General features: G+C 42.1%; 1 protein-coding gene across 3 annotated transcripts in view; it reads left to right on the forward strand.

The window, feature by feature from the left end:
- The first annotated feature begins 24,171 nt into the window (after window positions 1–24,171).
- Window positions 24,172–26,189, forward strand: part of Snap91 (synaptosome associated protein 91) — a 131,348-nt gene continuing 129,330 nt past the window's right edge. Inside the window, exons 1-2 of one of the 3 annotated variants that reach the window (XM_045160372.1) lie at window positions 24,172–24,282; window positions 25,055–25,221. In XM_045160372.1, the coding sequence (XP_045016307.1) occupies window positions 25,092–25,221 (130 nt within the window). In that variant the 5' untranslated portion in view covers window positions 24,172–24,282; window positions 25,055–25,091. Of the gene's footprint in view, window positions 24,283–24,575; window positions 24,595–25,054; window positions 25,222–26,189 lie in introns of those variants that run through there. The other 2 variants (XM_045160373.1, XM_045160370.1) reach the window with 2 other exon arrangements.

Here is a 26,189-nt window from a genome sequence, read left to right on the forward strand (position 1 = left end):
ATACTTTACTGACTCAAACTTGTCAAATCTAAGATTTTGACATTACTCAGGTTCACCTCTTTTTTGGCCTCTATGTATTTGCTTTCTTTTCTTCCCTTCCTTCCATTCTCTCTCTGTCTCTCCCTCCCCCCCTCTTTCTCTCTCTCTTTGGTATGCATATGTGTATGAGTGTTCCCAAGTGTGTGGATGCATATGTACGTATGGCTTCATATGCATATGTGTGCATGTGTATGTGGAGGCCAAAGGTCAACAGCTGGTGTTTTTCTCTGTAAATTTTTAAGATAGTCTCTCACTAAATCTGAAATTCATAGATTTGGCTAAACAAGCCAGCCCAAAAAGCCCTGGGTATTTGTTTCCCTCTCCCAGTTCTGGCATTACAGGAACATGCCACCATGCCTGGCATTTTTAGTACTGGGTATCTGAACTTAGGTGTTAATGTTTGCACAGTAAGCACTTTACCCACTGACCATCTTTCCAGCCTCTTCTTTAACTTACACCGTGTGTCCACATTTTTCTCTTATCTATTGTGCTGAAGGATATTTGAAAATATATTTAATGCCTACATGAAATCCAGGTAATTTATATAGACTTACATAATAAAACATGTTCCATGTTCTAAAAGGAAAGTATGCTTTTTGAGATTTTATAACACATGGAGTTTCTTTTTGTAATCTGTTCAGAAGTTGGAAAGTTGTCTTGGACATCTCTAAATGGGTATCGATCTTTATTCTACCTGAAGAGTCCTGCAGTTTTCTGTAGTATGCTCCCATGTTTTAGAGTTTCTTAAAGTTATTCAGAGTTAGTATTTTGAAGAATTGGTTGTTACTTTGACTCATCAAATGTTTCTTGATGACTAGATATTGTATAAAAATAGTCTTCTAGTAAGTATTGTAACATAAGTATATTTTCTAATAATATTGAAATGCTTGAAATTATCTTAATAAGAATACAATGGAAGTCTTTTTCATAGCAAATAATTGGGCTACCTTCACAATGACGCTGTCTGGTTCAGTTTGTAAAGATCAATCTCTTTCCACTTTGCCCCCGGGTATTTCTGCCTTCATAAAAGAGCTTCTGCTATTGCTACTTACCTTCAGTTCAGTAATGCTCATAATCCTCATTGGCCTGTTTCAAATCAATTTCAGGTGAAACTGGTAGCACAAAACTTCAGTTACATTTAACTAAGAACTCAGTGTTCTGATCGCATATGGAATTCAGCTTCTGCTTCATTCAATATTTTGTGTCACAAAATATTCCATCAAGGACTCCGATTTAAGAAAATATTACATGATCTTAAAAACTTGGGCTAAAAGTCTATAAATAATTGTATGTTTTAAAAAAGTTTTCATCCTGTCCATTGTTAACCTTTTAGAACTAAACCCTTTTACCTCCCCTATGAATTTCTTGACATTTTCCCCAGTGCTATGGGCCTTTTTTCAAAAAGGCTAAATATATAGCTTGAAATCAGTGCTTCCCCTTAGCTAGCTGTCAGGGTATTTTCCTGTAGGGTTCTAGAGCTGAACTGCCAGCCTAAGTCCTTAGAAACAATCTAATACAGATTTCTATTTTCATGTTTATGTTCCTTTAAGACGATGCCTACCTCATTAGTCCAGTAACCCCCCACTCCTATAAGCAAAACTGAGAAGAATAAGCACATTGTGGTTAAGAAATTCAGTAGTCCCTGACCACCAAATACCACAAAGCATGAAATGGGAAAGCTAGTGCTGAATTTGGTTCCTTAATCCATTGTTTTCCTATCATTCATTGGCAGCACTAAGTGGACAACTGTTTCCTGGTATGCCATCTCGACATTTTGAATGTCATCAGGTACGAAGTGTAAAGACTACACTCTCAATTTTAATCATTAAATACTACATTGCCCATGAATTATGTAAAATTTGGGCATGTTTATTCAAAAGCTAGTCATAAAAATAAACTTGCTATATGTATAGCAAACTCAGCATCTTACATTACACATTTGAATTTAGTTCAGTAATGCTTATAAATAGGTAATTAATATACATTCAGCTGAAGAGACAGGTTATTTGCGATATTAATCACCTACATTTCATGATAACTTGAATTATTTGAATGTAACCATTAAGTAAAACAACCAAATAACAGAAAAAAAAATGTCCTCGTAGCTATTTTAGAAAAGATTAATGGCTAAATGTTTATGTATGTTAGAGTGGGCCTGGGATGTTGCTTGTTGATAGAGCACTTGATAAGCAAACATGATTCTCTGGGTTTGAGTATGAACACAGAAAAACAATGATATACAGAGTGATAAATGTAATGGAAAATGTTAACCACCCATATTGAATTGCAATGATGAATGCATTTGGCCTTGGGATGATGCAAAAAATAAATAAAATAAATTTACCCTTGTCTGTGTGCTAGCAGAATAACATCACATGTTCTTACACTGGGCTGATGGCACTGAACACTCTCCAGAATCCGAACAGCATGGAGAGCATACACACAAGAGTATTATCTAATGCGCCAGCCATTCAAAGGCACATGTGATAAAATGGCTGCTTTTAGTACAGCATGCCTGGAATGAAATTGTCGTCAGCTCTTGGCAGCAGGTGTTGGATATATAAATATACATCCCGGACTGTACATTTGGCATCTCCTTATTTGCTTCCCTCTCCACGTGACTTTCCTTTTAAAAGTCACTGACTTTATTACTTATTCAAGGACAAGATCCCTGGACTGTCGTGCTTTTGAGATTAAAATAATGAAAGTACCTTTTTCATTTTGGGCTGTTATGTAGTCCATCCATAACCCTCCTTTAAGATGGAGGAATTGCTGATGCCAATTATTTTCTAGAAAAGGACTCCATTCATTTGATTACTTTGGATATAGAATTCATTGCTCGGTATAAAATCTCCTGATGAAAAGTTCTAAGAAAGGTACATCTTGTTCTGTGACAAGTTACTTATTCATTCCTAGGATTTCTCATCTGCTCTTAAATAGGATAAGTGCATGCTTTTATTTTCTTTAGTCCGTTTCCAAAAGACAGTCTTCATTTTGCAAGGTTGAGAAATGACATATGCCAGATAACAAACTAGATATGCTCTCATTTATTTTGTCTTGAAGTGGAATGTCAATATGTACTGACAAACAATATGTACTGATAAACTATGTGGTTAGTGATTGATATGACTCACTCCAATAATTTAACACTGCATAAAGCCTTATAAATAAATTCTGGCTAGTAAGCTTGTGCTAAGCTGTGAGTTCCACAGGGACTGGGTCAGTTCTACTTGTCTACTGCATGTGTACCATCTAGGAGAGAGTCTGGCCCAAAGAATGATTTTTAATGGCCTTACAGTCAAGATGGTGGACTCCCAGCCATGCTAGAGCTCTGGGGTAAAATCAGAAAGCAGTGAGAAATGAGGACAACCATAATCCACCAGCAAGATAAGAATAGACAGATGACTCCCTGGCAGGAGATGAACCATTGCTCACACAGCAGCCAGGGCCCAGGTGAAACCACAGAGGAACTGGTGAGATGAGCAAGAGTGCTACTTCCACAGAGAGCCTGGTAATCTGGGCCAGGGTGATGCAGACAGACATTGAGGAGACTCAAAATGCACGAAAACAGAAATTCAGAGGCTGCTGAGAGCTCAACACTAATGTAGACTTAAAACATACCCACCAAGATTTAGGGAAGTTAGCAGAAGAGGGGCAGAAAGAATGTAAGAGCCTCAGGGTGGGAAGGGATATCCAGAAACATCGCCCTCCCCACAATGACAGACCGCTGCTCTCAGAACTCACAACCCACAACACCATGGTGAATCCCAGCAATCCCACTAAGGAGGACCCTCAGTGGAGTAGGGACAGGGAGGAGGAAAATGATGGTACTAACATCTGATGTGTCCACACAAAGTTCCCAGCTAATAAAAAATAAAGAATCAATTTTTTAACTTTTAGGGAACTAAATGGTATGACCAGTTGGACCACTCAGCTTTACAACTAGTAGAGGCTATCCCAGGACTTATGAGAATAGCTTCATAGGCATAGCTATAAAGACAGAGTTACAGAGCTCAAAGGTTTCACCTTAGACTGAAGACAAGTCATGCTTTTTACTTTACTGAAAGAAAGGTCTCATCTCCTCATGATGATGCATCATGTCAGACTGGATTACAATAGAATTTCCAGTTATCACAAACTCTTCATATTATACTGCACTGCCATGGCTTATCAATTAACTCAGAAACTAACATATCATCAAGAGCCACATTTAAGCAATACTATTTTGTTCCTCAAGGTAATACTTATCAGTCCAGTAATAGAGTAATCGAGTGCTTGTCTCACATGCATAAAGCTCTGGATTTGATCTCCACCAACAGCAATATAAACCAGGCATGGTGGAAACATTTTCCCTGGGGAGATGTGACTACATGTTGATTCAACCCAGGTAGGTCACAGATGACAGACCAAAGCGCAATTGAACCAAAGCCAGTTTTGGTGGACCAGTGAGTGCATTGGGGTTACTTACACAGCAGGGTAAGTGGTTACTTGCAAGAGTGTGGAAACCTCAAAGCAACCATAACAACAAGAAATCTCATCCCAGAGTGGATGATGGCTTTTCCGTAGCTGCTTAGATGGAGCTTTCTGTATCAGGATTTCCTTTGCAGATGCCCTTCCTCAGCCTCAGGGTGAGGGGCTAGGTACAGAGTATGGAGACCCCAAGGTAGCCACACCACCAATAAGACTCATCCCAGCATGAATGTTGACCTCCATTCATGGCTACTTAGGTAGAACTCTTTGCCCTTGATCTCTTAGCTTTTGTACATTCTATCTCCCCATGTGTCCCCAATACCTCATGCATCATTACATACCACTGGCACAGGGGACACCTGAGATCTCAAATGGGGGCAGTCTGAGGACCTTCCTCAAACTCTTCCTTCTATAAGGAGGAATGTCAACAGGCCCCATTTCCCAAGTCACTCGTCAGTTGTCCCATTTGCTTTTCATAAATCTGGCAATAGTTTGTATGTTGCTTTCAATTTAGAGGAATTTGCCATACAACAGTGTCTCATACCTATCACCCCAGCTTTTGGGAGGAAGAAGCAGGAGGATCGGGAGTTGACCCTGAACCTAGGCTACATAGTGAGTTTAACGATAGACTATATAAGACCTGTCTCAAAAATGCTCTGTTTATAAACCCTTCTTATTGGCACAGAAAAACCCTTTTAGCTAAACAACACAGAAAAACTAGGAATATATATGATCACAGCCACTTTTGAGCCATTAGGAAAAAATACACTGGAAAGACAAACAACAAAATAATTGATTGTCTCTGGGTGGCAAAACTGATTGATGGGCATTTTTCTTATTTCTAATTTCCTATATCTTACTTTTAATTATTTATTTATGGTTTTAGTGTCAGGAATCAAACCCAAGGTCTTGAACATACTAAACACTCTCACTGCCACTGAGCTACAGCCCTCCACAATAATTATTTTATACTAGGTAGCTTCTATTCTGACCTTCCCATATCTCAAATGTTTAACACCGCAAAGCTAGTATCTCTGAAATTTTTAAATGTTTAACTTTAAAATATTATAAAATCATTTTTCATCTTTCACTCATTTTTAGATTGTTGAAATCACCTCTGCAATATAAGGTCTATATTTTCACAGATGACTAGAACAAAATTCTATATGTGCATATGTGTTCTGAAAATGCAACACTTCGGAACTCATATAATGACAGCATTAGGCTCCCTGTGAGTAACCTTTCCACAGACAGTGGAGGATGGCCATGCAACAAGTTTCTAAAGGGGGGTTGGCAGGGGCTGAGAGCCTCACATGTCCCACTTGGATGCATTCTGTGGCGGATTTACATTTAAGCTTGAGGGTAATGAGAATTCTCTAGGGAGTTTTGAACAGAATAGTGTGGTCAGAGCTCTTGAAAACTACACTTCAGGAGTTGTAACGTAGCAGGATTAGAGAATAGTACCGGTGGGTGCAGGAATATGACCTAAGAGACTACCCAGGCAGGCATGGGGAAAGCCCAGAGTAAAGTGAGTACAGCATTAGAACTTGTCTACATTTGTGCATGCACACACACACACACATGTGGAAACACCCATCAATTTTTCTGAGTTATTTCTTTTTAAAATAAAATATGTCATCTTTGTTGTTCATTTGCATATTTACCTGAACTTGTTGTAGATATTAGCTGTCAGTGTGATTCTTAGGAGAAATCATAGCAATGGCTTTTGTCATTACTTTTAGGAAAGGAACTGCCAGTTGAGGGTGCTGAATGTTTCAGTTCCTACAGTTAAAAATATTAACTAAGTTTTGGGACAAATTTTCTCTGTTTTGGGGATTTTGTGATGTTCTAATCACATAAAAGGGTACCCATCATTATTCTGGAGAAAACTGTAATGCTTCCACCAACCTGAATGAAGCAGCTTCAGAGTCCTTCTGTTGGCTTGCATAGAAAGAAAGTAACCACAGTTTTAGGCAGACTGTACTCTTACCACAGTACAGAACTGCTTTCCCAGCACACTGATATACACTACTGCTACTATCTTCCACTTATGAAGATGGACTCACTCCTAGTTTAGGAAATAAATTTTCACCTACTGAGGTTGAATGATCTGAACCTGGACTGTGGACCACACCCTACCTCTTGGGATCTGTGATTGCTTCCCACTCTGTGAAGTATGGGACTCCCCTTCTTCAAGGGAAGGCCTTTCCCAATGTGGAAAGAGCTTCCTGCTTACACATTTCTCCATTGTTGCCCTTCCTCATTGCCTCTTCTATATCAGTTCACATGTACTTGTGTTCTCTCTGCTCTCATCCCCACTGCCTGCTTTTGTTTTCTCTGTCTAGTCTTTTCTGCTCATCTTTCCTGTCCTCTTCTCAAGACACTTGAATTCTTCTAGTGAGATAAAGGAAACCAATCTGAATTTAGTGCATAAACACAGCAAAAGACAGCTCAGCCCATGCTCAGAGGATCACTATCTCACTTGCCTAGTAACTCCACACTTCTTGGATCCCAGTATCTGAAGATGTCACCCAGGAATCTCTTTTCCTAGCAAAACCACAGGTAAGCCAATGTGAACAGTAGCATGTGGTAATGTGGTTTGTCTTCATTTGTTTATTTATTTATTTGACAGAGAGAAAGAAGGAGAGAGAGAGAGATAGAATGGGCATGCCAGTGCCTCAGCCGCTGCAAATGAACTCCAGATGCATGTGCCACTTTGTTCATATGGCTTACATGGGTCCTGCAGAATCAAGCCTCAGTCCCTTGGCTTAGCAGGCAAGCACCTTAACTGCTAAGCCATCCTTCCAGCCCTTCTCTTTTCATTTTCATTTTTAATTTTTTTGAGGTAGGATCTCACTCCAGCCTAGGCTGGCCTGGAATTCATTATGTAATCTCAGGGTAGTCTCAAACTCACGGCAATTCTCCTACCCCTACCTCCGAAGTACCGGGATTAAAGACGTGTGCCACCACACCTGGCTGCCTTATCTTTCAAGTTCTTATTGCTGGAACAAAATACCAAACCAGAAGCAGTTTAAGGAAAGAAAGGGTTTCTTTTCAGCTTGCAGTTTCCAGGGGAAGCTTCCTCGTGGTGGGGAAAGCATGGCAGGACCAGGAAGCTGGTGCCATGTTGTTGCACCTTTAGGGATGAAGAAACAAGCAGAGCTGGGTTATAGCACCTCAGGGTGTGTCCCCGGAGACACACTTCCTCCTAGAAGTATCTACCTTATAAAGTTCCACAATGTTCCAAATACTGCCATCAACTAGAGATTCAGTATCCAAACACTAGAGTGTCTGGGAACTATTGCAGTCACCTTCTTTCTGCTGACAGAAAGGACCTGACCAAAAGCAGCTTGTGGGAGGAAGGTTGTTTATTTTGGCTCCCAAACTCACGAGGAAGCTCCATGATGGCAAAGGAACATGTGACATGAGAAGAGGGTGGATATTGCCTCCTGGACAACATCAGGTGGACAACAGCAGCAAGATGGTATTGCAAACACTGGTAAGGGGGAACTGACTATAACACCCATAAGTCCTCCCCCTACAACACACCACCTCCAGCAAGGCTCCAATTCCCAAGTGGCCCTCAGCTGAGGATCAAGCATTGAGAACACATGAGTTTATGAGTGCAATTTGATGCAAACCACCACAAGACCATTTGACATTCAAACTGCCACAACCCCTGTATCGACTTTGACTCCTTCCAGGTTAGGCCTTGTGCAGGTCACACCTTTGTCACCCAAGAGCCAGAAGCTCAGTAAGTAAGTGATTAGCAAAAATCTAATCTAATCCAGCAATGATCAAATTGGATAACCAATGTAGTACTCACCCTAAGTAAAATTCTACACAAAGCAAGTGTCCTCAGTATTTGCGGCTTCTTATATTTACTATATTGCTTGACTTCCTAATGGCTCCTTCTCTTTCTATTACAGTCTTTCCTCCTACTCTTGACATTTTCTTTATTTTGATTTTTAAAAATATTCTATTTATTTGCAAGTAGAAAGAGATAGAGAAAAGAGAGATAGAGAGAATGGACATGCTAGGGCCTCCAGCCACTGCAAGCAAATTCCAGAAGCACATGCCACTATGTACATATGGCTTTAAATGGGTACTGGGGAATTGAACCTGGGTTGTTATGGGCAAGTGCCTTAACTTCTGAGACATCTCTCCAGCCCCATGGAATTTTATTTTTGTATTTTATTAACAGATATTCACTGTATAAAGGGTGAGTTTCATAACATTCTTATTTGAGTATATCATATATGTTGACTCTATTCACCCCATTACCATCTTCTAACTCCTCTCCACCTTTTGCTAGTCCCTTCTTTATTCCCAAACCACTTCTCTGTTACTTTCATACCACATATGTGTATGCATGTTTGTACAAGTGTGTCTTCTCAGTTCTATCGGGGAAAGTCAGATCAAAATTCCATTGGGATTTCAACTTAACCCACTCAGAATGGATATCATTAAAGCTGACAAAGATGTGAGATGTGTAGGATGAAGTCCTGTCCACTATTGAGAGAAATGTAAACTGGTGAAGTCACTGTGGACATCAGTGCAGGGATTCCTCAAGAACTAAAAACAGAACTACTCTATGATTCAGTCACACCACTCCTGGGGATATTCGCAAAGGAATCTGGGCCAGCATATCACAGATTCTTCCCTTATATCTTGAAGTCAGTGTTCCTAAATTGAGGCTTCCCCAAGCCCACACACTTTTAAAAAAAATATTTATTTTTATTTTTATTCATTTGACAGAGAGAAAGAGGGAGAGAGAGAGAGATTAGGAATGGGCACGTTAGGACCTCCAGCTGCTGCAAATGAACTCCAGACATATGTGCCACCTTGTGCATCTGGCTTACATGGGTCTTGGGGAATCAAGCCTGGGTCCTTTGGCTTTGCAAGCAAGTGCCTTAATTGCTAAGTCCTCCAGCCCCCAGAATTTTGTTTAAATAATTTGTTTTGTTTTGAAGTACTTTTACTAAACAACATTAGTTATTATCTCATTTCTCCATATTCTCCACAGGTTATTTTGGATGAGAGCTCCCCAAAACTGTGTGTGTGTGTGTGTGTGTACATATTAAATATGTGTGTAATTGAATGTATGTGTGTATACATGTATATATTCATTATTAAGGGTACATAAGTATTTTCAGAGCATCCTCTCTCTTGTATAGGCCTTGTCTTAAGATTCATTTGCAAAGAATCATGGAAAGGCAGCACAGTCCCATGTCTATGACCTAATCCCCAGGTGCCAACACGGAACTCATATAATGACAGCATTAGGCTCCCTGTGAGTAACCTTTCCACAGACAGTGGAGGATGGCCATGCAACAAGTTTCTAAAGGGGGGTTGGCAGGGGCTGAGAGCCTCACATGTCCCACTTGGATGCATTCTGTGGCGGATTTACATTTAAGCTTGAGGGTAATGAGAATTCTCTAGGGAGTTTTGAACAGAATAGTGTGGTCAGAGCTCTTGAAAACTACACTTCAGGAGTTGTAACGTAGCAGGATTAGAGAATAGTACCGGTGGGTGCAGGAATATGACCTAAGAGACTACCCAGGCAGGCATGGGGAAAGCCCAGAGTAAAGCAGAGATGGCTGCGTAAACTGAGACCGGCGGGAAGGGAGATGGTGCAGAACTGAAAGTGGCCATCTGAGGGCAGTAGGGAGAAGGTAGGTTGCTATCAGGACAGAGAGAGATGAAGCCAGAATAGTCAGTGGCTCTACTTTGGGAAACAGCTTTCCTTCAGGTCAGCGGTCTTGTAGAAGCCTGGTTTTTGGAAGAGAGAGGATGAGTTTGACCCACTTCAGGATTAGCCACTGAAAATTTTCTTTGTAAACTTGCAGAGCATAAACCTTCCACTTCTGTGTCAGTCAGTTACATTATTGTGTAAATACAAAGCACCCAACACTTCAGTGGCCTAATAAACACCAATTACTCATTCATGCCATGTCTTCTTTATGAGAAGGTGAGGTTCTTCATGAGTTCCACACTTCTAAATCCACTAGCAGCTGTTGCCCCATGAAACACTGCAGATACTATGAGAAAGAGAAATGTGCTAATATGTCCTGTATCTCACAGTCATAAAACCAGACCCAACTTCAAGAGGACCAGTAGGTACATTCCTTTCATATGCCTGGCTCTGGATAAGAGCCTTCATAGCCGCTCTGCCCAGTGTGTAAAGCTTACCTGAGCAGACTGGCCACCAGCTGTACATGGATTCTCAAAAGAATTCACTCTGATTTGCCTATTGACATTAAAGACTTTTTTGTGGCGTTGTTTTTTCGAGGTAACATTATATCCCAGGCTAGCCTGGAATTCACTATGTAGTCTCAGAGAGGCATCGAAATCACAGCGATCCTCCTACCTCTACCTCCCAAGTGCTGGGATTAAAGGCGTGCACCACCATGCCCAGCTGACATTGAAGATTTTTTTTTTAATTTTTTTTGGTTTATTTTTATTTATTTATTTGAAAGTGACACAGAGAAAGAGGTAGAGAGAGAATGAGCACGCCAGGGCTTCCAGCCACTGCAGACGAATTCCAGATGTGTGTGCCCCCTTGTGCATCTGGCTAACGTGGGTCCTGGGGAATCGAGCCTCGAACTTGGGTCCTTAGGCTTCAAAGGCAAGCACTTAACCGCTAAGCCATCTCTCCAGCCCCGACATTGAAGATTTTTTTAGCCATGGCTTCTTAACTTGATATAATATTAAATTCCATACAGAAAGAATATTTTAATTTTTAAAATGTTTTATTCATTTATTTGACAGAGTGCGAGAGAAAAAATGAATGGGCATGCCAGTGTAACTTGTTATTGCCACCAACTCCAGGCACGTGTATCTCTTTATGCTTCTGGCTTTTGTGAGTACTGTGTAATTGAACCTTGGCTGACAGGCTTTGTAAGTAAATGCCTTTAACAGTTGAACCATCTCCCCAGCCCAGCCTCATTTTTAATTAAAAAAATTTTTTTTCAAATATTTTTTGTTTTTATTTTTATTTATTTATTTGAGAGCGACAGAGAGATAGAGAGAAAGAGGCAGAGAGCGAGAGAGAGAATGGGCATGCTAGGGCTTCCAGCCACTGCAAACAAACTCCAGACGCATGCGGCCTCTTGTGCATCTGGCTAACGTGGGTCCTGGGGAGTAGAGCCTCAAACCTGGGTCCTTAGGCTTCACAGGCAAGCACTTAACTGCTAAACCATCTCTCCAGCCCTCATTTTTAATTTTTATTTTCCCACCCTAATCAAGTATATTTTCTGCTTTTAACCCATCAATATGAGACTGATCCTATTAGAGGCAGATTATTCATTCAACAGATATTAAGCATGTACCATGTGCCAAGTAGTGGAGCTATAGTAATGAACAAGGCTGATATTAGATAACATCTCCACAATCAAGGAGCCTAAAGTCTATGAGGAAGAAGAGGAATTAAGTAATTAAACATATATGCATACTCATATTTATGATAAGAACTAGGAAGGCAATGAGAATGTGGGTCAGTGAAATCTGAGGAATGCAGGCAGGGAGAAATACTTTCCTTAGGTACAACAAAAGATGGGAAACCATAGTTATTCACATGGGAACTGGAATAAGTCCAATATGACCCAGTATAACTGCAGCAAAGCAAGTGTGAGGAAAAGGCAGGAGGTGAGACTGTGGTGAGGGTGAGATCACCACAGTCATCACAGAGCAGTTCAAGGTAATCACATATTCTGTTAAACCTACAGAAGTCACTGGAGAGCTGTAGTCAGGGGAATGACGTCATCCACCCAAGCATGTGTGGACTGTTCTGAAGGCATCTTACAACAGTCATTGTCAGTGTCTTAGACACAAGAGTGGCTCATTCTTTCACCTTCCACAAGTTTCTTCTCAAATTGCACCTTCACCTACGCTGTCTGAAATGGCATGCCCACCTCCCGCACCAGCCTGCAATCCCTCTCTCCTATCATAGCATTTATTACTTTATAAAAGCTCATATTACTTATTATTACTTGATTGTCTTCTCTTGCTAGACTATTAGCTCCAGTTGAGCATGGAATATTTTTCCCTAGAAAATGCCTTGTACATGGGTGTTTTATCAATATTCATTAAGCACATAACATTGGCACACCACATTATTATTTCAAGCTGCACTGTAAAATGTTTTGCCTATCTGTGGTTGTGACTTACTTAGTATATTAAGTTGAAAATAACTGTTCCCCAACTGTATGGTCCTTAGACACAACTGTTAATACTTAAACAAGAAAACTGTTCCTGCAGTAGAAATTCCTCATTAGCTTATTAAGGCTTCTAGGAAAATGTTTTAGATGCTGAAATATCAAAGCTGTGGATAAAATTTTGGGAGGAAAGATTATAAAGCTTGATCAGGAGTCATGAGTCATAGTGACAGCTTAGCTATTTTATGACGCTGCTACAAGTACCCGTTACAATGTCCTGCTGTGCTAACAAAATCATAGTATTTTCACAATACAGTAGTGATTAACCCTTGTAACCTACTCTTTGAAAATCACTGTAACCTTGGATGTGTTGTTAAGAACTAATACGCACTTGGAAAACCACAGCTTGTGACGATGTCTCAAATCCTTGGAGAAAAGCAATTTGATTTGTAAAAACTGCCACGTAGTTTCCTTTTAATCCTAAAAATCAATGCTTGCTGGCTTCTTTAAGGAAATAAATTTTTCAGACAAATTATGTTCCATTGCCAATATTACTGTCCATGATTTTCATTGAATTCATTTCTCAAGCATTTACTGTGTTTTCAGGATTGTGTTTATTCTTTGGCTTATTCATAAAACACATTTTTATCTATTGGTTGAGGAGATGTGCTGATTCTTTTTCTTTGAGACAAACCCATTTTTTAATCAAGGCAGAGAAGGACAGAGAGAGAAAGAGAGAGAGAGAGAGAGAGAAAGAGAGAGAGATGGAAAGGGAGAATTGGTGTGCCAGGGCCTCCAGTGACTGCAATAAAACTCCAGATGCATGTACCCCCTTGTGTACATGTGTGACCTTGTACACTTGCGTCATTGTGTGTCTGGCTTCCTTGGGACCTGGAGAATTGAACATGAGCCCTTAGGCTTTGCAAGTAAGCACAAGCACCTCAACTACTTAGCCATCTCTCTAGCCCATTGCTGTTTTTTTTTAAGTTTATTTTTTTAACTTATTTTTAAGCACAAAGAAACAAGGCGGGGATATGCCAGGGCCCCTAGCCACTACAAATAAACTCCAGATGTGTGTGCTACCATGTTCATCTGGCTTACATGAGTACTGGGGAGTTGAATCTCAGTCCTTAGGCTTTGCAGACAAGTGACTTAATAGCTTAGCCATCTCTTCAGCCTAAGACACTTATTTTTTTAAATCCCCTTTCTTTTTCTAAATATTTTATATTTATTTATTTATTTATTTATTTAATAGAGAAAGAGGGAGGGAGAGAGGATGGGTGTGCCAGGGCCTCCAGCCACTGCAAACGAACTCCAGACGCATGTGCCCCCTTGTGCATCTGGCTAACGCTAACGTGGGTTCTGGATAGCTGAACCAGGGTCCTTTGGCTTTGCAGGCAAATGCCTTAATCGCTAAGCCATCCCTCCAGCCCCTGAGACAATGATTTTAAGAGATAAAATTAAACAGTTGCAATTCATCTGCAAAATATTTAAAAGTTTTAAGTTGTTTGCTTTTATGACATGAAACATCCAATTAGTATTGATGCTAAAAGTTATATTTTGCTGGAAGGCTAAAAATAAGAAGGGATAGCAATAGCGAATCCCCTCTGTAGTAAATATACATAAATACATTGCATCAAATGTAAGCATTCAAGATAATTATGGTTTTTGAAATGTGTTTAGCATTTTAAAGAGATATGCTCACACTTTTATTGATAGTCCACTTTCTGCACCACTGGAAGTTAAGCATGAAACTATAGTACAACATCATGAGACTAAAATATGGCCAAGTTCTTGCTGGCTGTAATTTCTTTCCTCCGCACACTTTCTTACAAATCAAAATACTTTATGCATATTTGTATAACAGCACTACTATAGGTCAGAACGAGGGCTTCACAAACCAAGTAGTATTTAAGAATGGCTTTTTTCCTATAACTAGATTTTCTCTTACTAGTCCTTCTACCAATGCTGGAGTCCCTGCCCTTTCCAACTGAGCAGACTCTGCTTCCTCAGGGCAGGCTTGCCTGCATAACCACACGCTGCCTGTGTGAGTATCTGTTTGCCACAGCAGAACAGAAGCACTTTCTGAAATACTTAGTATTATTTTTGTGTATTCGATTGAGGCTTAAGCATCTGCGCCTCTCACCCTAGATGTAGGCTGAGTCCCATTTTTTTTTTTTTTTTATCTTTACAAAGGTGAACCTGACTAAATGAAGTATCAGAGCACCTGCTTTTAGCAACAGGTCAAGCAGTGTAGTCTTCAAAGTCTTGCTTATTATAAAAGCATATATTTATTAGAGTGTTCTTCCACATATACAGGAAAACCTCCTCACAAAAGATCTCCAGCATTATGGAGGAAGCTCCTATGATGTAATCTCCTGCTCTTCTGGAAGTTTCCATATAGGAAGAAATGCGTTAGCTATGGAAGAAGCGCATGTGTACTGACCTGCGTTCAGGTAGGTCTTTATCTATGTCAGGGAGCCCTACTCCCAACCCCCATGCCACGTGTGTTCTTCACAGAGCTGAAAGCCACGTGCAATGTGTGGTGATAGTATGGCAGGTTCCTGAGTCAAGGTGGCCCAAATGCAGCTGGCCAAGTGTACAGTCTGAAAGGTATCAAACTCCAGAGAAATGTGCCCAACTTTTCAGGTGTCAGTGACTATTAGGTCTACCACAGGTATCACTTGCAGCCTTTCATGTGGTCACTATGAAGACAAAAGCGCCCACACAGTTGCTCCAGCTATGAGTTCCTTGACTGTGGCTAATGCCCTCTTGTTAAAAATGATCCCCACCCCACCCCCCAACACACAGCTGCGTTGGAATGAAGCAGAAGAGGATGAGGAGATGGAAATAACTCCATGGTGGCCAGCTGAAGCTCAGACAACTGCAACCAGAAAAAAATTAAAATAAAAACAAGAGATATTTTAAGGGCTTACTGATACTTGGTAAGTGGAAAGACTGCTGGAGGATTACTGCCCTTGAAAGATGATGTACTTAAGCAGATGTAACCACCATTAAAGGCTTATAAACAAGAGGTTGTGTACCTAAGGGAGATCTCAGAAGTAGCCACATAGGGCGTTACTATAGATGGAAATATTTATTCACACAGTCCATTTCACAATGGGCTCCTTACTAGGGATCCTGTGATAATGACCATTGATAACTTCTCCAAGGGCAAATGCCAGCAACCAGCAATAAATCAAGTGGCTGACAAATAATCTTCCTTCCTGGGTACTATCAGTGTAAGGATTGAAGCTCCAGCAACATTTTAAAGATACAAACAGAAGTATTTGTCAATTCTGATATATGATCTTTTGCAAAATTGTGTGGTCTATTCACATGAAATAGATCTCTCTAGGAAGCTTTGCCATACATATCAACTTACTTGATCCATATTTGATTTCCAATTTATTACAAATTAGAGATTTTAGGATTTTCTTATAATGCTAATGTTGATTCCTATCAGCCAAATCCTGGGTGAATTTGACAGGAGCTGTAGAACAAGTCAGTAGCAATGTCACCAAGTCAGCCATCTCTCTGTACCTAGCAGCTATAAGAGATGAACTATTAACATAATATGGGTGTCATTGAGCAGGATGCCTGTTCCTGTTAAAAACCACCTAGAATAATCTAATAGAGCGGCATGAGTAAGGCTGTCAGGAAATTTCTTAAATTGTGTTACTTTTAAATGATTTACAATGAAAATAGAATTAGAAGATTGGAAATGGCTACTTTGATAAAGTGCTTACTTTGCAAGTTTGAGGACCATAGTTCTAGCCCAGAACCCATGTAATAATGCCTGGCATGATGTACATACGTAATCTCAGCTTGATGGAGGCAGGGACAGGCATCCCTGGGGCTCTCAAGTTCCCCGCTTATGAGAGAACCCTTCTCAAAATGGCAGATGGTACCTAAGGAATGGCATCCAAGGCCGTCTTGTAGCCTCCACACACATGTGCACATTTGTATGTTCATGTGCATCCCCCTCACACAAATAAAATAGAACTAAACCAGTTTTAAGTTTAAAAAAATGCAAAATTTTAAGATGAAGACATCCATTAATCAACTCAAAAAATAGTCATAACTTTGGGGAAGTCCAACAAGCAACTCACTTTTGGTTTTCTCAGGGGAAATCATTGTTGCCCTAGACTTTTAACCTATTTTTCTACTTAAAAGTGACAGCTTGATCATCAGCTGAAGCCTCAGTTCTCCAAACTAAGATTTTGAAAGAAAGAAAGTTGTATATTTTGTTTCATTGTATTTTGAGAGGAGTTAATTTGGAAACTTTCTAACATATGACTGGCAAAATATTTGAATAACTTGTCAACATCTACTCTGCTAGTTTGCTGAAGCTCCTACAACAATGTTCTGTCTTGTGCACAACTCCTGAATGTCTAAAGCCTTTGGACAAAAGAAAATACTTGGGGCAAAGAGAAAATAAGTTCAATATTATTCAATGCATTATACTATAGGAAGAGTCAGGCCTTAATTATTCCAGCCAAAATAAGTTTAAGCAACAAAGCAGCAGTTTTGTTCTCGACTGGTTATATGGAACATCAAATAGCCTGAGCTTCTGTTTCTCTTTAATTTGTCTTCACTAAGCAAAAAAGTAATAGTTGATTGATTTTGAAAGTATGAATATATATAATATGACATAATATCTAAGAAAAATAAATATATATTTATATTTTTCTTTTCATGAGAACTTTTAGAACTGACTGGCAACTTATATGTGGTTTTATTTGCATAGTTTGCAGAACTGTGGTCTCTTCACACCTCACTTGCATGCTGAGGCTACAAAGATGAACACAACTACTTCCTATCATGCCAGGAGACAGAGTGTCTATACAGTGAAGTCATTTTTATCACATCTTGTGATGGAGTGTCCAGTGGAGTCGGGCTCATTCCCCCTAAACAGCTCAGATTGGAAACCTTACTGTAGACTAGTATAAACAATAATGGAAAACAGATAAGAAAGTGAAATAATGAGGAAACTCTCAAGAGAAACTCAACTGGAGATGAGCTACCTGCCTGAATGCTCACTAAATGAGTTAGCAATTTGTCTGAGACATCTCCTTCTACTGACCAGATATTCCTGATTAATCAACCCCTCTTTTTTCAAAGAATAATTCCATTCCAAGAACTCCCTTTCCATTATCTCCATTATCATTTCCATTATCATATTTCCATTATCATTGCTGTGCAGGGACTATTTGCATGTGCATATTTTGTTCTAGTTTCCTGATAATAATTGGAGTTCAGTCCTATATTTCATATCTCAGGCACTAGGAAAATAATCAACACTACTAATATCATTAATTAGGATTAACTGAGTGCAAAGCACTGCTTTTGGCTATGTAGGCATTATCTAATTTGACAGTGACCATGGTCCTTGGAGGTAAATAGTATTCATGCCTATTTTGCAGATAAGGCTACAGATCTTGCCTAAAGTTGCATGGTCCATAAGGATCAATGCTAGAGACTATCTAATTTCACAAGCTAAAATACTAGCCACTGCCTTCCACATGTTGGAAAGGACTTTACTGGCTCAGTAATTGTATCAGGAAGTGGGTGTGTACCATACTTCTCTTGTCCCTTTATTGTGAGCATTGGTGCTGTGAAATGAACCAGGAGCTGGATCAACAGGTTGTTAGGGTAGATATGTTCCTATCTCAGTATGTTAGGGGGAAAATCACTTAAGATTACTTGCCTTAAGGTTTCTCATGTCTAAAAGAAGGGACTGAAATGAGAAGATCTGAGAAAGACTTGCATATACACAACTTGACGTGAAGTCTTCTAGGAGTTCACTTGGGTATGGGAAAGATAAGAATATTCCATCCAATAGAGACAATTTGGGGTATTATCTTATGCTCAGTTATGATCAGTTGGCAATAATTTTGGAGTAGCTGTCAATGAATCATATGTGGCTTACTTACCCTCATGTCTCTGAAGGTATTGATTTCTCTCAATAGGTTCATAAAGGTGTAGTTTTGTCACTAGCGGTTGGTCACCCAGTGAATCTCCAGTAACAATCTCCACCTTTTGAATCCCTAACTTGCTTTTAATCAATACAGCAGATTCACATTGGTGATTAGGTCACAAGAAACTTTCCAATTTCCACTTTTTTTTTTTTTTTTTTTTTTACAAGGTAGGGTCTCACTCTAGCCCAGGCTGACCTGGAATTCACTATGTAGTCTCAGGGTGGCCTCGAACTCATAGTAATCCTCCTACCTCTGCCTCCTGAGTGCTGGGATTAAAGGCGTGCACCACCACGCCCAGCTCGCAATTGCCACATTTTCTTGAAATCTTCTACCTTGGATGTTCTACTGAAAGCTAGCCACTGTGTAAGAAATGTGACCACACTGGATCACTTCACCGAGAAGTAGCCCAACCTCAGAGACATGTCCTGATAGGTGTCCCCATGAAAACTCCAGCTGAGCTTTCAGCCAACTGCCTTCCAACTGCCAGACATAGGAGTGAGTGAGCCATCATAGGCAGTCTCAGGGAGACTTCTGAAGAATGCAGCCTCAGCTGCCACCTGATTACAGCCCCATTACAGACTTCAAAGGAGGAGTGCCCAGCAGAGCATTGTTAACACACAGGCTTGAGAGAGATTTAAAATATTGTTGCTTTAAGCCTCAAAGCTCATTACAACAGATGCAAGACAGTCACCCTAGATCCAAACCATGAAGCAAAATGAAATTATTACATTTAAATTTACCATGCATATAAAATGTATATAGAAGTGTGCCTCTGCAATCCTAGAATGCCTACCATGAGGTGGGCGGTGGAAACAAGAGAATTTTCCAGAATCTCATGGACCAGTTACTCTGGCCAAAGCATTGGTGAATAATGAGACCCTGCCTCAAACAAGGTGGAAGACAGGGACCTACACTAGAAAGCTGTCCTCTGATCTTTATAGTACACATGTCAGCACACACACACACACACACACACACACAAAATCTCCATATATGTGTTAGAGCTACTACATAATATACATTACAACTTAGGTGCTTATTATAATCACCATTTTATTCTGATGACTTAAAAGGTGATAAGATTTTCAATTTGTAAAAATATCACATGCCAATTCTTATTTTACTTAATATTCATTAAATACTTTTATTCTATGCTTACAAACAGAATATGTTAACAAGGAATGATTTTTATTTCAATGTATTAATCTTCTTTTTTCAACTTCATATGTGACATTCATGGCTTTTTATTCTAGATTTCTCAGGATAAGAATGTGGCATTAGTCATTGCCACCAGAACTATCCCACTATTTTCAAAGATCCACAGGACCTTGCAAAACATGCCATATGTCATATGTGCTCCCACCTGTGACATGATTTACTTGTGTAGGATGTTCCTGTCGCTGATGGAATAGTAAACATTTTATGGGGACCCCCGTGGCAGGATGCCATGTGTAGGATACCAGAAACTGCATTGTATCTGAGGACAAACTATAGTAACCTGATGGTCTTTGAGGACTAGAAACTGCACTGCATCTGAAGACATGCTAAGGTAACTTCACATTCTTTCCAAGGGTTAGAAACTGCATCGTCGCTGAAGACATGCTATGGTGACTTCACACTCTTTAAGGGCTGACTTTGAAGCCACAGTAAATTAGTTTTGACAGTAAATCATTCACAGATTGTATTGTTTCAGAATTTATTGGGGATATATTACTTGCTCAAAACCTTTGACTAATAGCAACATGTGTGACACATCATCACTGGATGGTTGTTTAAGAACCAGTGTTCATTGTTTCTGAAGTTTATATAAATTTCCTAACTTACTTGCGTAATGAGGCTCATAGCATTCTCCTGTCCTTTCTGATCCTTACAGTGCTTATACCATCTATCTATTCATCTTTCATTCCCAACAGTTGAAATCAATTTCTTCTCTGCTTCTGTTATTCTGTGTTACTGACTATTCACTTCTTTTTCCAAAGAAATAGCTTTCAGTCTCATTGATTATTTATTTTCATTGATTTTTCACTCATTATTTGCTTCTTTCTGCTATGATGAGTTTAATGTTTTCTTTTTATTAAGATTTAATCTAAATAACATTTATTTCCTTTATTTATAACTTCCTTCTTTCATTTTTCTGAAACTCTTCCCTTCTTTCTTTTTCATTTCCTTTCATTTACATAAGGTATTGCTATGTGGTTTTGGTAGCCTGATATTCACTATGTAACTTTGAGGTTGACCTCACAGTTGTGGTGATCCTCCTGCCTCAGCATCTCAAATGCTGGGATTGCAGACATGTGCCACCATAGTGGCTTTATTTCTAATATATGAATTTTAATGCTATAAATTTTACTGTAGTCATTGCTTTATCTCCATTCTATAGAGTTTGGTATGTTGCATTTTTATCATTTAGTTCAAAATAATTTCTAACTTTCCTTATGAGAAAATTAGATCTATGAGTACTGTGTGTTATTTACTTCTAGAGATTTTTTAAGGCTTTAATATATTTTTTTATTTGAGAGAGAGAGAGAGAAGTATGGGTACACTGGGACCTCTTCTGGCTCCAAGTGAGCTCCAGACACATGTTCCACTTGGTGTATCTGGTTTCATGTGGGTATCAGAGCATCCAACACTGAGCCAGCAGGCTTTCCAAGCAAGTATCTTTAACCACTGAATCATGACTTCAGCCCAATTACTAGAGGTTTTTCAGATCTCAATTAAGGGTTTTAGTTCAGCTCCTCTGTGGTAAACCACCCCATGTATATGACTGTCGTTCTGACTGAGTTGAGTCTAGCTTTACACAACAGAGCAGGTTCTAGTCCACCCAGTGAGGGCATTGTTACAAAGGCACCCACTGCCTATCAGGCAGAACATTTTATAACTGTCACTTAGGTTAAGTTGGGCTTTTTTTTTTTTTTTTGCATGTGCATTTGTGTGCAGATGTATGTGGTCACATGTGCATGTTGCAGGTGCACATGTACTGGAGGCCAGAGGTCAACGTTGGGTATTGTGGTGTTTTGAATGTAAAATATTCCCCATAACCTCATATGTGTTGGATATTTGGTCCCCCGCTGGAGGCAATGTGGACAAGTTGTGGGGCCTTTGAGAGGTCAAGCGTTGGAGGAGGTGGGTCACTGGGGTCAGGCCTTGGGATTTCATAGTCCAGCCCACTGGCCGATGCTACCCAGCTCACTCTTGCTGCTTCCTCCCAGTCCATGTGACATGCTTTGTTATGCAGTTCTCTGCTCTGCCATGCTTTCTCTGCCATGATGAAACTTCCCCTTGAAACTATAAGTAGACATAAACCCTTGCCTTCATAAGCTGCTTCTGGTCGGATGTTTTGTTCCAGCAATGAGACAGTAACTGCTACAGGTGACAGAAAGGTCACTCTTTGAACTCATTTTGTTTTTGTTTTTGATTTTTGAGACATGGTCTTCTCACTGAAGCCAGGAATCACTGATTTATGCAGTTTGCCAGCAACTCCGGAGGGTCCTGTTTTTTCCACCTCCTCAGCACTGGGAACACAGTTACGGGGGTTAAAACTCAGGTCCTCATGTGTGCACAGCAAGCACTTTACAACCGAGCCATCTCCCCAGCCTCAAGTTGGGCCTATGTTGAGTCATCTATACTTGGCCCAATTTTTGTCTATTTGCCCTATCATTGATACAAAGGAAAAAGTGCTGAAACCCTCGATCATAACTGCAGGTTTACCTATTTCTCCTCTTAAGATTGTTCATTTTGCACTATACTTGGTAGCTAAATATGCAGAGTTGTGACTATTGATAGATATTTTTTACTGTTATAAAATGCACCCTTCCTTATCCTTATTTTGAAACCCACTTTAACTCATCAGTATTACCATTTAAATTGTTTAATAAGATGGACTGAGTTATAATTCACAAATAATAAAAGTCAGCAATTAAAGTGAACAAATTAATCACTCTCTAGGATACAGGTAACTGAGTAGTTACCAATAACAGTCATGCTATAAAACATTTCCATCATTCCAAAAGGTTTCCCTCTGTCCATTGGGAGTCAATACTCTACCCTACCCCTTGGTAACTGGCACGTTTTCTGTCTTGATAGTTTTGCCTTTTCCAGAATGTTACATACATGAATCAGATCAGTGAATAGTGTTTGACCAGGTTTCTTTCATGTAGTGTTGTGCATATCAGATTTATTCATGGTCGTCAGATCTTTTTATTAGCTATATAATGATTTTTTTCACTTACATATCCATTTTCTACTTCCACTTATCAGTAGACTGGGTCTTTTCCAGTTTGAGGTCAATATATAAAGCTGCTACCAAATTTAAGTGAAGGTTGATAAATGAAAATCTTTTTTTTTTTTAATTTCCCTTGGGTAAATATCTAGTGTGTTATTACTGGGTCTCATGATAATACCAGGATTAGAAATCTTATGATGGTGGTCTTGGATTTTCTTTAGTCATAAAGCTTTAATTGGTGCTGGAATCAGTCCTAACAGTCATGAAGTCATGACTGCATGCTGAACACTGCACCAATTAAAAAAAAAGAGGACTATACAACAAGACCTTTATAAGTCGACATATATGGCCTTGGGGTATGAACAGAGGTCACCTGCATATAGCTAGGAAAATGCATAAATGAAATTATGACCTTAACTCTGGGAATTAAAAAAAACAAATGTTCAGATGGCCTTTGAAAATGTCAACACATGAAGTTATTAAAACAAATCCCATGAAAATAATACACAGTCGACATCAAACTATGCAAACGTAGTTAATCAGCAGGAATTACATTGTAAGGGTGTGAATGATTGCAGTCGACTGTAATTCAGGACTCTATGGATGGCTTTTTAGTTATTTTTTCCCCCTAAGAGAGACCTCAGTATCGCTTGAAGACTACAGCGGCTGGAATTACCTGCCCGCTCCAGCTCTAGTTGTAACTGAGACAAGTGGAGCCGAGCGCGCACAGGTAACGGTTGCGGCTGGCAGAATCTGACATTTCTTATGGCCCTGCCCATCTGGGCCTAGGCTGTCCTTGACGGGCGGCGGGGCTGGTCGGGAGACCGCGGGTGGGGGGCGAAGGGGCCGGGCGGTGCAGGCAGCGCTCGGCGGCGACGACGACTACGCCCTTGCCTCGGCCTTCATCCACGCGGACCCGCGAAGCGCCGCCGGCTCTCCAGGCGGGCGGATCGGGACGCAGCCTCCCGCAGGTGTGCGCGGGTGGAGGATGCGGGGCGCCCGCGCGGTCCTCCGGGCTGCGCGGCGGCCGGCTGGGTGGGGTGGGGGATGCCCGCGCGCGGCGCCCGCGGCGGAGGCAGGGGAACGGCGGCGAGTGCGGGCGGCGGGGAGGGGGCGGCGGGCGCTCGCTCGCCCGGCCCGGGTTCGCCCGGCGCCGTCACCTGACCCGGCGGAGGCGCTCCGGCGGAGGTGGGGGCGGGGATGGGGACGCAGCGCCGAGCGCCGGAGAGACGCGGCGGCGCTGGCGACGGCGGCGGCGGGCGGGTGCGACTGGCTCCGGCGCCGCGGAGCTAAGCTTGGGGCCCGGCGGGCAGCTGGAAGGCATCGCGCCCCGGGGACTCCCGGGTCCGCGCGCGGCCGCACCCACCCATCCATCCCCCGGCGCGCCCCGCGGGCGGCGTGGGTCCAGGGCGCGGTGAGTACTCCAGGCCGGCTCGGCGCCCGACCCTGCGCGCCAGGCCCGGGGATCCGAGGGGATAATCCCCGGGCGAGGAGAAGGGCAGCGGCGGGTGACAGCTCGCCGGGCTGGCGGGCGGGGGCTGGGCTGGCAGCTACGCTCCACCCGCGAGAGTCCCCGGGCCACCCTGCGGCGGGGACTGGGGAGCAAGGACGGGCGACAACCGAGGATCCCCTGGAGGGGCTCTGGCCACGCAGCGCTTCGCTGGATGATTTCCCCACCGCGACCGAGGGAGGAGGACCCTCGGCTGCGGCAGCTGGAGGACAGGAGGGAGGTGGCTCGGGGTGCAGGGGGGGATGGGGAGGGCTGCCAGGGAGACACGCTGCGGCGTCGCCCAGGCGGAAGGTGGGACGCCCGGGTGCTAGCCCGACGCACACCGGAGTCCCGCACCCCCGGATCAGGTTGCGGGACCCCACCGTGCTGATTGACAGAAGGCGCCGTAGGGATGTGGCGACTGCATCGGGGCGTGGGCACCAGGGACGGTGGCACCGATGCGTGCACCGGCGCCCGTGGCCCGGTCCCCAATGGCCCTGCCCAGGGCTGACAGCCCTGGACCACCGCGATGGCTGAGCACGTCGCTGCGCCCCCTTCCCCCCCTCCAGGTGGTGCCAGGGCGGGGTCGGCGCAGGAAAGAGCCACCCGCCGAGTGGCTGGAGGAGCCAAGGCCTGGGAGCTCGGAGGGCCAGGCTGTGCGGGTGACAGCGGGACCATCTCCTCTTCCTCCCTGCAGGAGTGGACAGCGGTAGACGCGGCCGGAGGAGGAGAAGATGTCGGGCCAGACGCTCACGGATCGCATCGCCGCCGCTCAGTACAGCGTGACAGGCTCTGCGGTGGCGAGAGCGGTCTGCAAAGCCACCACTCATGAGGTGATGGGCCCCAAGAAAAAGCACTTGGACTGTAAGCATCTCTTTATATAAGTGGGACATGCGCACGGCAGAGGCGCCCAGAGGCCTGGGTTTGCTGTCCATGATGCCGCAGCTCTTGGAAGCTGCCTCCTAGCCTGGTAGCTCCTGGGTTTCCAGGCCCGGGGCTGGGGTGCGGAGGGGAGGGGGAAGCTTGTCTTCGAAGCTGTTTTTTTAATCCTGTCAACCTCCAAGGTCTTGGAGGTTATACAATTTGAATTAGATGCTTTTACCCCTCCCCCTCCTCTCTCCCCTCTCCACCATCCTCCCCTAGGGTAAGGGAAGTCTCAGTGGTTTCAGTCAAATGGAGAGGGGGAAAAATAAGATGGATTCATGGAAGGTCGCCCTTGTCATGGGAGTGCTTTCCTAGTTATATTTGGATAGTTCCAAAATCGTGCTCCTGCTAAGGATTCGTGTGTGACCGAGGGTGTGTGTGTGTGGCACATGTCACTACACTAAACTGAAATAAATCCAAGCTGTTGAATGACCAGATAGATAATGACGAATGCAGTTTACACATCTTGGCACACTTTGTCCTCTTAGAAAATGCTGGATGGGATGTCTGCTTTGGTCACAAGATGGATGTACTTTCTGGACATTAGAGCGAGTACAATTTTAGATGGAAACATAAAATTCCTAATTTTTTTCATATTGGTCATCTGATGGGAACAGTCTTTATTCTAGTTTGCTGTGTATATATTTCAGCAGTTTTGGTGTGATTGGCATAGACCGTCTTTTGCTGTTGGTGGGGGGGGGGTAAGTAGGGCACTTAGAAAAAGACTTTCACATGCTTTGAGTAGGAAGAACGCTCCCAAGGCTAGACCAGGTTGTCACCATGGTTGCTGACCAGTCTTTTTGACCTGCTTGGTCTTTTGTCCTTTCATGTCTCTTGCTAAGGATCAGTATTGGAGTGTCCATTCCCCATTCCCCATCTTGCTTCCCTTGCCATTATCTGGTTTTCTT

The sequence above is a fragment of the Jaculus jaculus genome, chromosome 10 (assembly GCF_020740685.1).
Source record: "Jaculus jaculus isolate mJacJac1 chromosome 10, mJacJac1.mat.Y.cur, whole genome shotgun sequence".
NCBI classification, from domain to species: Eukaryota; Metazoa; Chordata; class Mammalia; order Rodentia; family Dipodidae; genus Jaculus; species Jaculus jaculus.